At 38.8% G+C, this 16,093-nt stretch overlaps 1 protein-coding gene across 5 annotated transcripts in view; it reads right to left on the bottom strand.

Annotated features, from left to right (window-relative positions):
* The window catches only part of TUT7 (terminal uridylyl transferase 7), a 67,272-nt gene that overhangs the window by 9,835 nt on the left and 41,344 nt on the right, over positions 1–16,093 (bottom strand). For 2 of the 5 annotated variants that reach the window (XM_029203192.1, XM_029203193.1), the window contains exons 18-28: positions 13,679–13,782; positions 12,926–13,015; positions 11,961–12,074; positions 11,717–11,794; positions 10,915–11,092; positions 7,274–7,321; positions 7,096–7,187; positions 5,645–5,760; positions 4,190–4,515; positions 1,947–2,023; positions 1,522–1,585 (exon numbers count right to left, since the gene is read on the bottom strand). In XM_029203192.1, coding sequence (XP_029059025.1) covers positions 1,522–1,585; positions 1,947–2,023; positions 4,190–4,515; positions 5,645–5,760; positions 7,096–7,187; positions 7,274–7,321; positions 10,915–11,092; positions 11,717–11,794; positions 11,961–12,074; positions 12,926–13,015; positions 13,679–13,782 — 1,287 coding nt within the window. Of the gene's footprint in view, positions 1–1,521; positions 1,586–1,946; positions 2,024–2,400; positions 4,089–4,189; positions 4,516–5,644; positions 5,761–7,095; positions 7,188–7,273; positions 7,322–10,914; positions 11,093–11,716; positions 11,795–11,960; positions 12,075–12,925; positions 13,016–13,678; positions 13,783–16,093 lie in introns of those variants that run through there. The other 3 variants (XM_029203196.1, XM_029203194.1, XM_029203195.1) reach the window with 3 other exon arrangements.

Here is a 16,093-nt window from a genome sequence, read left to right as displayed (position 1 = left end):
CAGGTCTCTTAAAACTTACACGTCTAAAACCCAACTCTATTTCTCCCCATAATCTGTTCTTCCTGATGGTTCCCCGGCACAGGAAATTCAAACTCCATTCTTCTAGCTGCTCAGAGCAAAAATCACAGTGTCTGCTCTGATTCTCAAAATCTCATGATTTTCTCTCATGCTTTATCATCTAACCCATCAACAGATCATGGTGGCGCTACCTTTAAAGTCTCCAGAACATTAGCAGTCCTCACTTCCTCCACCCCTTCTACCTACATCTAAGCCGTCCTCCACTCTCCCCTGAACTATAGCAGGAGCCTCCCTGTTGGTTTGAATTTTCACCCTTGCCTCCTCACGGCATAATGAACTTTTTAAAACAATTCAGATAATACCACTCCTTTGCTCAAAACCCTCCAACAGTTGCCCATCTCATGTAGAGATAAAAATCCCATCCCTACCATTGCTGAAGGAGCTGCATGACCCACACTTGTATACCCTTGACCTCCCCTCCAACCAACCCTCCTCACCCTCATTCCACTTAGTGTCACCCACCCAGGACAAAACTGTTCTCAGCTCTGTTGTAAGAGTCTAACTCCAATTTCCTCTTGGCTTGCCTCTTTCTTTCACTTGATTCTCTGCTTAAATGTTACTCTATCAGAGAGACCTCTTCCCTCCCAACATTCTCTTTCCCTTTTCCTGCTTTATATTTCTTAGCATCTGTCCCACATGAAATATTTGTCTCTCTTCTGACAAGAATGCAGAGTAAATGAGAGAAGGGGCTTTGCTGATTCACTGCTGTGTCTTCAGTGTTTAGGCCCACACCCTGAACTTAGAGGGGGCGGGTGGGTGGGAGGTGTGGCTTAATAAATATTTGTTGAAGTAATGAATAAATGACGCAGCTGAGAGAGAGAGTGTTCAGGTCAATGATTACTTTCTTTCCTTACTTTGGTGCATGGTAAATAATCTCCATGAGGAGAATACACTGCTGACAAGACAGTGGCAATTTCAAAGCAGAAACAAAAAGTATAGAAGAGAAACAAATAACTAGACTATGGTTCCTACTCAAGGATGGTATAAGAATCACCTAGAACATTTAAAAAATACACAGGCCTAAGCCTAGACCCTGACGCATCTGATTTAAGAAATGAAGGTTGGGCTTCCCTGGTGGCACAGTGGTTGAGAGTCCGCCTGCCGATGCAGGGGACACGGGTTCGTGCCCCGGTCCCGGAAGATCCCACATGCCGCGGAGTGGCTGGGCCCGTGAGCCATGGCCGCTGAGCCTGCGCGTCCGGAGGCTGTACGCCGCAACGGGAGAGGCCACAACAGTGAGAGGCCCACGTACCGCAAAAAGGAAAAAAAAAAGAAATGACGGTGGGGGCAGGGTAGCTGTATTTTTAAAAGTTCCCCAAGTGATTCTGATGTCCAATCCCTGTTAAAACCACTTATTCAAAGGAAATGCCTTAAAAGGCATGTGGTACACTATGCAGTAAATAAAATAACACACATTTTTTTTTTTTTTTCAAACCCACATACCTGACTGGGGACTCAAAAATATAGATGTTTTTTGTTTCTTTTGGTCTTCATGTAAAAGCACTGCCTAAAAAACGAAATAGACTGGTTTACAAAGTCGAAAGGAACAGCATCCGAAACAGCCTGAAAACTGTAACTAAATCCAAGGAGAGCTGAAATTAGGCATGTGGGTGGCAGAACTTCGCAAGTTAATCAACAAGCAAGACACATCTGCAGGACCCCTTAAAGCACACCCGGTGAGCTGGTGCACAGCAAGCTCATCGCAACCTGTGCCTTGGGCAGAGCAGAGGAGCCACGAGGATGGAGACAGGGCCTGGGGCAGCCCAGCACCTCTGAGCACCTGGCACAGAGCTGCTAGCACTCAGTACGTGTTTGCAGGAGAGACAGAGGATGGGAGGGTTTCCTGCTCAGGCCTGAGCTAGGTTTACCTGAACAAATGTGCCAGTTGGTCTCAAAGGGCTAGGTGAAGAAGGGGATCCAAATACACAATCAGATTTAGACAGACCTGAGAAAGAAATCAGCACTTTTTGTTCCTACTTTAAATCCAAAGTAGTAGCCCTGTTTCAAACCTTCACAGAATGATTTTCTGTTGATATGACAGAAACTCTACTCAGTATACTGTGTGGACAAAATAATAACATATTGGAAGAAATGAGAGGGAGCAACATAATTTTTAGACAGAAAGAAGCTGATTATTTTTAATTGCTCTTGGAGGAAATTCACCATACTCTAGCCCCACTCCTCCCCTTTTTATTTTACTTTTATATTATGACTACTTGATTTAATGTGAAAACACTGCAGTCTGAAGAAACCAAGATTCTAGTGCTTTCCGTAGCTTTGATAATACCCCATCCCTGCCCCAGGATATCCCATCTCTCTTTGACTTGCTACTGCCCCCTAGGCAGCCAGAATCCACTCTAACTACTTTTTTTTTTTTTATTTTGGTCAGATCTTAGTTCCCCGACCACAGACTGGCCCACAGCAGTGAAAGTGCCCCAAGTCCTAACCACTGGACGGCCAGGGAATTCCCTGCTCTAACTATTTTGAGAGATTCACTAGTAGGTAACTTAAAACTTGCTACTAGCTAGAAAGAAGAGATCCATCCAAGCTGCGGGAGGACAGGGGCATTCCTTCACCACTCTTGTACCAAAGAGGAACGCAATGCTCCTGCTCTGAGTAAACACAAAACCTGAGTTTTCTGAAGGGTAGCCTACAAAAGGAATTTTGGTGAGACTATATTACATCTTATCTATACCGTTTATAGTTTCCTCATCTGTAAACTGGAGATATCAATAATACCACATTTAATGGGGCTGTGGTGAAAATGAGATGAAATTACCCATCATAAGTGCTCAATGAATGTTAGCTATTGCTTTTAATTTCTTTTAAACATTTTACCTCTTATAATTATAAAAGAAGATCATTTTATTCTGGTATACGTCCCTTGTTAGGGCAAAAAAGTTTGAATTTGAATTCCTTAGAAGTAGGACAAGCTGAAGCTGTAACTTTCATAAACATTTAAGTCCTATTTTAAAATCAATAATGAAAACAATTTAAAAATATACTTCTTTTCATATAAAGCTCATTTAAAAAAAATAAGGATAGCTGATCTAAAAAGTTTCTACCTTAAGAAAAAGAGATACTATATTGCTGATGTGATTCATAGAATGGAAGAGAGGTATTAGTGTTCCAGGAACAACAAGGACTAGAGTGAATATTTTAAGGAAATTGTCAGTGCTGACATTTTTTTATGCTGCACATAAACATCATTTACAATCGAGGACAAGAACAGGGTTATCACTTTAATCAAAAACATTATTTCTCAGGGTTTCATTTCCATGCTAATCAAATTTCATCCACTTTCACAGGTTTGTTCTGAGAAAAGAAAGTGAGAGTGTATAAACTGCTTTGTAAACCATAACTTATCCCCCCCACACAAAGAACCCTTACTCTTAACAGTCTGTTAAAAAGATGCCCATAACAGACACTTTACCCATTTAATAGAAAAAGTGGATTAAGATCTGACAACTCAAAGGGGCAAGATCTGTGGATGATTTTCAACTATGGACTGATAGTATCAATATATTTTTCCTCATCATAAGAATAATCATGCTCACTGCAGAAAATTATTAAAATGATGAAATGCAAAGACAATCCGCTGCAGGTAGAGGCACCATTAACTGTGTAACCCTTCTACTTCTAGTCCCCTTTCTAGGCCTGTGCGCACATGTATTTAAACAACAATACAAGCGGCTCCTGCACGCACTGTATGGTGTCCTGAGATCACTCCCCCATGGCCCGGCAGCGCTTCCATTTCAAAAGTACACACACTGAGTAGCAAAGCTCAAGTGGTAGCTTGTTTTCTGGTCACTTAGGTTACATTTTTTAGGTACTGGGGATTACCAGGTCTTCGATTCACTGATAATCTTATCAGAAAAGTCAACCAAATGACTCTGATAAGCCTCTCAAAAAACCAGCAATAAGTGTTCAAGACATATAGAGGATCAGAAGTAAAGGCAGGAGAGGTGGGTTCACCTTCTTAAAAACAAAATCTTTTCCAGTAAATAGATCTGTTAAAGAAATAAATATAAATAAAATAGTTAAGAACTCTAAAAAAGAGATTTCCCTTGAGATGTGAGTGCAAACATCAAGGTGTGATGGGTGTGCATACCTGAAGAGCCTTTAAACTGTGGGCATTCCTTTTTAATATGCCCTTCTCTTCCACAAATAAAACAACGTTTTTCTCTTAAGTCTTTGTCGTCTTGTCTCTTCCATTTTTCCACTGGTGGCCTGAGAATTTTCTCTCTCCCCAGGTCAACAGCTGCTCTCACTGGCTTGGCTTTCTGAAGGGTGCACTGCATGGGCTTATCTTCTTTTGTTGATACCTCCCTCTCTGTGTACTTGTTTTGAATTTCTTTGTCTTCTTTGCTTCTTTTCTCTTTGTTCTCGGGGTATCTTTGGTTCAGTGTATCTTCCTGATCTCGCCGTCGCCTCACTCTGTAGAAGATATAATATTAGTAGGAAAAATCTGAACAAAAACCTAAATAAATTCCTAAGACCACTTCAGGTTTAGGAGACAACCAGATATAGGAGGCATCAGAGGGAAAAACAAGAATTTAACAATTTAAGTTCATCTTCTCTATTAAGAAGCAACCTCAGGGCTTAAGGGTGTAGTTTTTTTCATTTTCACAAGTACTCTAGTGCTTTAAAACCAGTTTTTGCAACTAGTGGAACTCCTTAAGTTAATACCTACTCTGATACTGATGCAATGAAACTCAAATTATCCTTGGAATGATTTCTTAAACCTTTCTGGCCCATGAGCATTCTTTACCAGCACTGGAAACTTGAGACATGAAACTTTAGGTTCACAAGGAAACAATGGTTATAAGGAGATTTATGTTCTTAAACTGTCAAAATTATTTCTTCCTTGACCTACATGATCAGTGACTATTATCTGAATAAAAATAAAGTACTAAATAAGAGCCTTGAATTCCAGATGGTGACTTATTTTAAGTGGCAAGTTTTTAAATGAGAATATTATCGTCCAGTTAAAAATACCACCACCACCCCAAAACAAGAATGTGTCCCAAGCAAGCAACCTAACCTACGTCCCGCTCTGCCCTCCTGCAATCATTATCATAAGAAAGCATGGGGCCCAAACTGAGTAGGTCACCATAGCAATTATTAAGTACGCCCCAGTTATTGTACACAGAAGTGTAATTGAGATCCTAAAAAAAAAAAACCCATTTTACTTTTCATTGACTGAAATGATTCTGAACTCCTCACTGCTGTAAAAGGGAAGAATTTCAGTTTCCTCTTTTGTTCGTATATCCCTGTTGGAGAGTGTGATAACCAAATGATCAAGTGATGATTAGGGCTGTGCCCCAAATTAGGAAAGGTGACCGGGCCTGGAAGACTGTCTCCTGGACACCCTAGTTAATCCTAGTCATCTGCACTTAAAGCCATGTTTTAAATCACTTCATTTTCATGGTAAAAAAAAGCTCAAATTTATCTGAGAACTGCTGGATTTAATACAAGTTTATTTTCTGTTACAAGAGAACCTCATTTAAAAACTGGTACAGCAAGAAAACAAAAACAAAACCACCTCTTTTGAATATCTGCTTACCTTCTCCTCATAGGGCAGTCCTTCATGAAGTGTCCAATTTTCCCACAAATTCGGCAACATCTATCATTTGGGGCCAGCTCGCCTTCAGTTAGCACATCTGGATCAAAAAAGTACTCCTAGCAGAATATAAATACATAAAAATCTGAACTATTAATATGAGATCCAAACACAAAAACTAACCAATATCAATCAGGAATCTCACTGACATACCAACATCGATATATTAATTTTAATAGTTATTATTATATTGCTTAATTCCAAAGTCTAAAACCATTAAGAGGTCTAATTCAGGATAGGCTTACCTGAATTCATTTTTGTTTATTACTATTCATCATGCAGAACACGGTTTAACCATAAAGGTAGCTTGTTCCCTTCCACACTTCTGAACAAAAGCATTATACATCCCTGTGAGTCAGCTTCCTAGGACTTGGGGGAAGCTGAGGCCAGGTACAAAGACTTCATTTTCTCATAAAATGAAAAGGCTAAAACCTAAAAAGAAAGAAGCTATGTGCTGTTGCTTTGTTGTGGCTTCTGAAGGAAAATATCAGAGGAAAGGAAAGACAATGGTCTGGACTCTAGCCTCTTTGCCACCAAAATTAAGGTGGGTACCAGCAGAAGTGGCATCACCTGGGAGCTTGTAGGACATAGTCTTGGGCCCCACTCCAGACCTCCTGAATCAGAACCTGCATTTTAACAAAATCCCCAGGTGATTTGTTTGAACAAGTTTCAAAAGCACTGGTGTAGAAGACCACCACAGCAGTATCTAGCAAACACTAGATGCAGAGACGTAATCAAATGCCGAACATGCTTATACACCCAAGAACTTAAGGTTCATTTAAAAAGTCTTTATTAAGAAAATTAATGCAGGAAAAAAACCCCTTTGTTTTTAACATAAAACTCTCTAGTTCCTAACCCCTTCCCGTTTTCTCTCACTGAAATGAATTTTTATAATGCAGTTTTGTTTTGTTTTTAATGAGTGTGGTTCCATAAAAACCTGATTATTAGGTTATATGAGAACAGACAGATCTTTAGCACAGGCAGCACTGACTCTCTCTTGTCCCATTAAGGGATTTATTACTCTTTGCAAGCAGACTGGAAGAATCTAGATGTCATATGAGGGGGTGGGGGATGTCCTTAGATATGTGCAAACTGGGTTTGCAGAGGCTGGTATGGAGCTGAATGCTTGGTGGAACAGCAGTGCCACCAATGTGTGTTACCGAGGAAAAGCAGCAGCAACAAAATTATTAATTTTCCCACCCAAACTCCACTTCCGGCTATCTCTTCCTGTTCTCCTGATAAATGGCTTCAAAACAGGGATGTTTATTAAAAGGTTTTTATCTTGGCTAGACTCACCAAACTTCCAGAGTATTTAGATTACTACTGAAGTAATGTATACAAATTAGGTGCTTAAATGGCTTTTAGAATTGGTTTTTTGTATTTCCAAAACTTACCATTTTTGAGGGGTAGTCTTTTGGAAATCCTTTGACTGGAATACCAAATACTCTTCGCCCATTTATAAATGCTTTCATTATAAAATTTGTCACTAAGAAGAAAAGAGTAAAGGCTCAATTGGAGGGATTAAAAGGAAAAGAGATGGCATTAATATTTATAAACGAAGTAATAACTTACTTTTCCTTGATAATCCAGCTCCAAGATTATGATTCAAATCAAATGGATCTAAGTAAAGAAAATTAATGAAAACATAAAAAGATAATCAAATAGGAAATACCAGTATTCATACATTAAGTGAGGTCTATATAACAAGAAGAAAGTGTTACATACTTTATCAATAAAAGTATTAAATGACTGCCTTTTTAACGAGTTTTAAGTCTATAATACAACTAAGTAATATATATATATATTCCTAAATATAAGGTAAGTTTTCCCCCAAAAGTATCCATCAGAAAAGAGGGTATTGCTTTATATTTGAATCCTTAAAGAGTCCTTCATATTATGAGAACGTGCTTCATTTTGAACAACAAAATACTGTTTGGAGAAGATATATTAGTCTGATATTACCTAATCATGCTAGTTTTAGAGGCATATAGAAGTCACAAATATATTTAAAACATTTTAGTACTGAATGCTCCTGCTAATTAACAGCCTTTAAAACATCATTTTAGAAAATAATTTATCATGAAGCTCATAAAACAGAAGATAAATGAAAACATACACAGACACACACACCTGTCCCAGTAGCATACCAATGGCTATCTGGATCTCCATTTCCAGTAAAAGCTTTATATAAAGACTCCTGGGACTTCCCTGGTGGTGCAGTGGTTAGGAATCTGCCTGCCAATGCAGGGGACACGGCTTTGATCCCTGGTCCGGGAAGATCCCACATGCTGAGGAGCAACTAAGCCCGTGCACCACAACTACTAAGCCTGTGCTCTACAGCCCGCGAGCCACAACTACTGAAGCCCACGTGCCTATAGCCTATGCTCCGCAATAAGAGAAGCCACTGCAACGAAAAGCCCGTACACCTCAACGAAGGGTAGCCCCCGCTCGCCACAATTAAAGCCTGCATGCGCAACGAAGACCCAATGCAGCCAAAAAATAGACTCCTGTATGATCTTTCTTTTTTAACCAAATGGCTTGTGTTAGAATTCTATTTATTCATTTATTTATTTATTGGCTGCGTTGGGTCTTCGCTGCTGTGCGCAGACTTTCTCTAGTTGTGGCGAGCGGAGGCTACTCTTCATTTCAGTGCACGGGCTTCTCTTTGCGGTGGCTTCTCTTTGTTGTGGAGCACGGGCTCTACGTGTGTGGGCTTCAGTAGCTGTGGCGCACGGGCTTAGTTGCTCCGCGGCATGTGGGCTCTTCCCTGACCAGGGCTCAAAACTGTGTCCCCTGCATTGGCAGGTGGATTCTTAACCACTGCGCCACCAGGGAAGTCCCTCCCATATGATCTGAAATGTCTGCATCTCAAATGTCTTAGATAGGTATATAAACATGATGTATCCGAAATATTATTTGTTAGATGATCCAAAAAGTGGTAGAAATGATGAAAAAATGCTGATGTCAAAGATGTATGTGAGATCTGAATAAACTGGTTCATGAAATAAATTCAGGTAAAGCACTATTTCTAAATCAAAATACTATTTTATATTGGATTTAAAATAAAAATACACAGAATAATTCACAATTTAAACATTATGTATAGATATTTAATTACTTCCAATAAATGTCTAAAAACATATTCAAGAAAGCAAAGGAAAAAATAAACCCAAAACCTTTTTTGGGGATCATCTCATTAAGAAAATAGAGGATGTATATGGTACATACAGAAGGAGTAAAGGGGCCTTCCCTGGTGGCGCAGTGGTTGAGAGTCCGCCTGCCGATGCAGGGGATACGGGTTTGTGCCCCGGTCAGGGAAGATCCCACATGGCGTGGAGCGGCTGGGCCCGTGAGCCATGGCCGCTGAGCCTGTGCGTCTGGAGCCTGTACTCCGCAACGGGAGAGGCCACAACAGTGAGAGGCCCGCGTACCGCAAAAAAAAAGAAAAAAAAAGAGTAACGAAGTAAAAAGAGGCATTCCTTCTGGTTGTCTGTTATGCTTCTAATGTATAATAACTGGGGTATACCATTTGGGATTTAGACCCACTAAGAGTTTACTGGCGTATAGGACCCTTTACTCAGTATAACCCTATACTAATAACTGCTATGAGAAGGTTACCTTTCTAGTAGGTTTGGTCATGCTTTCTTCTGGTGATTTTTATGTGTGTGCTATGTGTAAGTATTTTTGGTTGTTTGCTTGGTGTTAGCAGAGATCCTACGATATTAGCTATCGTACAGACACTACAAACTACCACCACTGAAATTTCTCAGTTCTAGAATGACTAGTTAAAAGTCTTCCTTCTAATATAGCCTATTACTAATGGCTTGTTTGTAAATAATGTAAAGTTAAAAGCAAAAGATAATGAGGCTTCAAAAAATTAAGAAAAAAATATTAATAATTGGCAGACCGTAAGAACCCACTGTGATAGTGGAAAGGTTTAAGACAAAGTTCTATGTTTTTGACATATCAGATACCAAAAAGTTAAAATTGTATCTATAACTCATTGTCATCTGAATTTAATTTTACAAATGTTCACAGTAGTTTAATACTGTCAATAAGCAGAAGTAATGATAAAAGCATAACCTAAAGTAATACATTATTTAGGTGATATGATTATATTAAAAATAAATTTAAAAAGACCAAAATCAACAAAATATTTAAGCCATTTCTCAATTCATTTTTAAACATTTAAACTCCATTTTGTCTTTAAAATTAAAAATCCCACAAATTTATCATTTGTGGAATGTGTGGAATTCCACATTTATCATATGTGGAATCTAAAAAATAAAACAAACAAATGAATGTAACGAAACAGAAACAGACTCACAGATATAGAGAACAAACTAGTGGTTACCGGTAGGGAAAGGGAAATGGGGAGGGGCGAGATAGGGGTATGGGATTAAGAGACACAAACTACTATATATCAAATAGATAAGCAACGAGAATATACTGTACAGCACAGGGAATATAGCCAATATTTTATAATAACTTTAAATGGAGAATAATCTATAAAAATATCGAATCACTATTTTATACACAGGAAGCTAATATAATATTGTAAAACAAGTACACAACAATAAAAAAAAACCAGTACTGAGCAACCACTGAAAACAATTTGGTGAATATATAAATATATATATAGTTAATAAAAAATCTACAAAGATAGAAACAAAAATCTCCCAAAGTGGAAATAAACAATCAAATATCAATACAAACACAATGGCCCACGGATCTTAGCATTCAAGGAAGGCTTCAGCACAGGCGAAATAAATGGCAAATTTTATATCTAACTACTTATAGGTAAACTTCTCCATCAATAAACAGCAAATAAAGACCTTGAAAACTGACTTTCGGTGGTACTCTTCAAACCCTCACTTAGGAAGGTTTTAAAAGTCCCACTATTTTGAAGCTGGCTTACCTCTATAGCAACCTTATTCTCCAGTACCTGTTAAACACAGGTAAAGGGCTTGTCATGGTGAACAAAGACTTTTGGATTTGTGAGAGACCCCACGGGAGGGCATCAGTCATTTAAAAATAAATCTTTAAGTTGGAAACAGACAAGTCTGCCTGATGTGGACAGTAACGGGATGGCTGCAAGGCGCACCCCAATCAGTGGCTCATGGCTGCTCTGGAAGAGCTCAGCAAGGATGAAGAACACCCTCACAGTTCAATCTCTATATTCTAATCAGTTTTAAGTTTGATTTTATTTGTACCTTCAATAACAATGTATTTTGATGTCCACTGTTTCTTAAAAGTTGTAAGCAGACTTTTTCTCCTGATGCTAATAACATGTTCTTTAAAATCAAATTCCTCTGTGTAGAAACGAAGAAGTCCCAACCATAGCTGCCCAACAGATTCTGTATTTTTTCCATATTCTGGCCAATAGGTGGGCTAGAAATAGAAGGAACAAGAGATATCATGCTCTATAGTAAAGTGTTAATATCAATAGTCATTTGTATCTTAGGGAGTAAATCTGGGTTTATTTTAATTAACTAGAGTTTAAATACATAAAAATATAATTATATAACTTTTCTTTTATATTTTAAAATATCATTTACATGAGTTTATTAATCTCTACCCTATGACTTGGAGACAGAAAGAGCTCAGGGTTTTAAATGCCAAACCTCAGAATGCATGTTTGTGGAAGAATCTGGAAATAAATTTTAAGAGCCTTGGTGACACCTGGTTATTATATCTCTGTAACTGAGAGTCTTTCCAAACTCTCTGTAGGAAACCACAGAGCAAATATTTGTTCATTTGGAATAAAGTTACTTGACCATTTGGAATTCTTGGGCATTAAAGAAATCCTGGATATAGTCCCTAGAAACTCACCTGGCTTAAAAAAAATGTTTTCAACTTCAAAGGAATCATCTGTATGTGCTATTTTTTTTTTTACTATCATAATATAAATAAATATTACAAGTGATAATATAGTTGTTGACCATCTACACTACAGCATAGGATAGGTAACTTTCAGTCAAGGATGTAGAAATTCTTTACTATTAAAATACGTACCAGTTCATCTATTTGATCAAAAAAATAAATATTCCAGCCATCAACAAATATTTCAGGTTTCTTTTCACCTTTGTATATCTGAAATTAATTTTTAAACTATTAGTATTGATTACAAACTTAATGCATTGATACAAAAACTTGTAGGAAAATAGTAAAAATTTTAACTACAGAATTTTAGAGAAGGAAGAGGGCTCAAAGATCACCCAGCTCTACAGATGAGAAATACAATTTCTTTTACTAATACCTCTTGAAGGACAGGAATGACTGGTGGGTTCCTCTGCTGGAGAAAATATAGCACCATAAGCGTGTATGCATATGACGATAAGCTGCCTCTAGAAGCATCGCCAATATCGCACATCTGGGGGGGAAGGAAAAGGAGGAACAAAGGAAAGACCACCAATGTCTTCTGCTACACTTGCATCTATTCTATTGTCACTAAGAGTAAGGTGCTTCTACAGGGCACTAATATAAAAATTACATTTTCAAATGCTAAAATATGCCAACAAAACCAAATAAGACCAACCAAAAAAATAAATAAATAAATAAAAATCAAAGCAAAACAAACCCCAACAAAGCTGTGGAACTATCAGCCAGAAGCAATATTAGGTTACCACGTAAAATTTAAGCAACAAAATTTTAGCTTGCTGAGTAGGGCTTCTCAAATAGTTAAAAGAAGCATTTGACATGGCTATGGTTCTTTAAAAATACACACTTATCTTTTCTTTTTCTTTTTTTAATTGAAGTATAGTTGATTTACAATATTATATTAGTTCCAGGTGTACAACATAGTGATACAATATTTTTATAGCCTATAGTCCGTTTAAAGTTATAACAAAGTAGGGAATTCCTTGGAGGTCCAGTGGTCGGGACTCTGCACTCTCATTGACGAGGGCCCGGGTTCAATCCCTGGTCAGGGAACTAAAATCCCACAAGACGTGCGGTGAGGCCAAAAAAAGTTTTTGCAAAATAATGGCCATATTCTCTGTGCTGTACAATATATCCTTGTTGCTTATTTACTTTATACATAGTACTTTGTGTCTCTTAATCCCATAATACATATACCCCTATCGCTCCACTTCCTCTTCCCACTGGTAACGACTACTTTGTTTTCTATATCACTGAGTCTGTTTCTGTTATGGACTTATGTTTTCAACAAGGTTGAAGATGTAATGAAATTTCCTGATAAATCACAAGAGGAAGCATACTCACCTTTGTAAATACTTTCATGGTATAGCACAAATATTTCACTCTGGGATCAATGGCTGAATAAGCAGATAAGAGCCTTGTGTTATGAAGGGCCTGTTAAAAGGGAAATTACACTGTAAGTCTACCAGTTAGAAGAAAAAGTTTTAAGATGGAATATTCTGAAAAGGTTTACACTGTAATTCATTTTAGGATGAAGACATTTAGGCTGAAACTAATATTTTTCCCCTGAAGACAAACTTCATTAACTTACTAGATAAGAATTATAAGTGACATCTGATCTCAGGCCTCCTTAGTCTAAACATTCCTAGAAAATATAGGCTATTAAAATAATCAGTTCCATTTAAGTCAACGTAAGATCTGCACCCCCCACTCCCTGCCCATTATTCAAATTAAATGTCCTTAGGGGCCAGAGAGGTCCCATAAAGCCCTGAAATAAACCAGGTATGAGACCAAAGACACACACACACACAAACACACACACACACATACACGCTCCAAAATTAAAACAAAGTTCAAGCCAAACAAAAAGCACTTGCCACTCTGACCTCATTTTAAACGAATACTAATATTAACTCAATTCTATGTTATATCCCCAGCCTCAGAACACTGCCAGGCACTTAGCAAGCACTCATAAATAACTACTGAAAGAATGAACTGGATGAAATGAATGGCTTAATTTTACTGAAAGATTGTGTAAATTAAGAGATACTTGCTCCCCTTCATCTCCATAAAGAAAAAGTCTAAAGAAAATCTTACCAATGTGTTATACAAACTGATGTCCACTTCCAGACCACTTCTCAAATGGAAGAACTTTACAATTGGCACCTTTGCTGTTGTAATAGGCAAGATGTTTCTCAGCCCTAGGTTGGGAAATAAGATAGTGTCATTAAATACAGCAGCAGGGGATATAAGCTGCTCTTATGTTAATGTGAGTCACTAAGACTAGTCAAAGAATTCTCTGTTATTAACAAACATCTGGGAAGACTCTTCTGGCAAAGTTTACATTTGTTAAACACATCAATAACTGAAGTACAAGAATGAACAAGGCAGCCACTGCTCTTCAGGAACTCAATGGATCATGTGCATGTGTATAGGGCTGTCAGTCTGATAAACACCACAAAAGAGGAAACTACTACAGAATCTGGACTATGTGGGCCCTACCTATTCTCTCCATATGACTACACATATAATATGGAGAAAAGCCCATAGGGGTAATCATCAGAATCCTCAAAACAAAAATTACTCATCCTGGAGCTAGAAGCTATGTCAGTAAAAGAAAGGAATCAACTTCAACAGAGAAGTAAACTGCTTGAGCCAGGCTTTGAAAAAGAACAGGCAAAAAAAGGGAAGGCTGACGGGATTTACCAGGCAAGGAAAACTGCACAGGGGAAGGGTAGATGCCTGAAGCAGAACGGCATGTTCAGGGAACTGCCATGAATCGTTCAGGCTACAGAGTGGACTTGAGGGAAAGAAATAATGAGTAATAGGAGATGTGGTAAAAACTGGGAGGAGTCCAAATAGGGGACATATACATCCTCAGAGGCAAAGAAATGCCAATGCACTGGTGTAAGTTGGGGAGAATCACTGACCACATCTATTTAGACAAGGTCCCTGGCAATGGATAGGCTGGAGGCTCCCAGAAGAGAGACTAAGTGACCATTATAAAAACTGACCCAGGGCTTCCCTGGTGGCGCAGTGGTTGAGAGTCCGCCTGCCTATGTAGGGGACACGGGTTCATGCCCCGGTCCGGAAAGATCCCACATGCCGCGGAGCGGCTGGGCCCATGAGCCATGGCCGCTGAGCCTGCGCGTCCGGAGCCTGTGCTCCGCAACGGGAGAGGCCACAACAGTGAGAGGCCCGCGTACTGCAAAAAAAAACAAAAAAAAACTGACCTGGCAGAGAAGCAGTAAGACATGTGTGAGAGCATCCATAACTGGATGGGTTGGGGAAGTAGAAGTAGGGGTGATAAGGAAGAAGGAGGGCTGTAACAGTAAGACCATTTCCTGAGTATCCAGATTCCTTTACAAACATTACCTCCTAAGACCATTCACCCTTACCCAAAAGATGAGGAAACAGAGACCCCGAGAAATGAACGTGCTTAGGAATGTGCAGTTGGTGAACTGTGGAGCTGGGATTCAAATCTAGGTATGACTGAATCTACTGAACCTAGTCTAGGACAGGCTAATTATCACTTCATTCATTTTGGTGATTCCAAGGAAGCCAATGTCAATAAGCAAGAAAGAGGATTCAGAAGGACGAGCCGGTAGTGGTGGCTGTAGCAGAAGGAAGGCAGTAAAGAGAAAGATGAGCTCATCCTGAGATGTTGGGGTTTGAGCTCCTTCTGAGAGAGTTAAGTGGTGATGGCTAGAGGGCAGAAACCTAGTGGTCTGGAATTTAGAAAAAAAGTACACAGATGAAAGAAATTTCAGCAAAAAAGGTCTGTGTGGGAGACAGAAGTCTAACACACTGATAGGGAGGAGAGGCAAGGAAGCTCGTACTTACTGAACACTTTGCGTTATGTCAGGCCCTGTAGTTTAATGTATTGCCTTGCTTAATCGTAAATGCTATTTCTGTTGTTCCTGCTTTATAGATGAGAAACTGAGTGCTCATAATGAAGTTGAGTGACTTTTGGGGATCACACAGCCAGAAAGCAGGGACCCAAGATTTAAAACTAGAGAGTCTGATTCTAGAAGCCCCATTAATTACTTTGCTATACTGGCTCTAAATTAGATATCCTTTTTCTCAATCTCCTTCCCATTCTAGAATTTGACCCTGCTAACCACTTCTAAGCCTGTTCTCTAGGATTTATTCATAGCACATCATCCTGGTTCCTATTTTACCATTCCAATAGCTGTTTTTTCAGTGTCCTTCCCTAATTTCTACACTCAAGAATTAAAGCTTGGTCCTCAACTTCTCTCAAATGATCCCATGGAATTCTGTTTTATTCTTGGCTTCTGTCTCTCTTTCTTCCTTCAAGCATTTCAATACAAAACTGTTTCATTTTGTTCTTCAATCCTAACTGACAACTCCATATTTCTAACTGCCTGCTGTACTGTTAACCCTCGGAGATTATAGCTTCATGGCACACCGGCGTTCTCTGCAAACATTCTCATTTCTCAAACACCCAGACATCAGCCTGAACCCGTATTTCCTACTTGTAGGTTCCAATTC

The sequence above is a fragment of the Monodon monoceros genome, unplaced genomic scaffold (genome assembly GCF_005190385.1).
Source record: "Monodon monoceros isolate NGI ecotype Baffin Bay Population unplaced genomic scaffold, NGI_Narwhal_1 Super_Scaffold_5, whole genome shotgun sequence".
Taxonomy (NCBI): Eukaryota; Metazoa; Chordata; class Mammalia; order Artiodactyla; family Monodontidae; genus Monodon; species Monodon monoceros.
The sequence above is the reverse complement of the archived record's forward strand: the minus strand, read 5'-3'. Positions and strand labels throughout refer to the sequence as shown.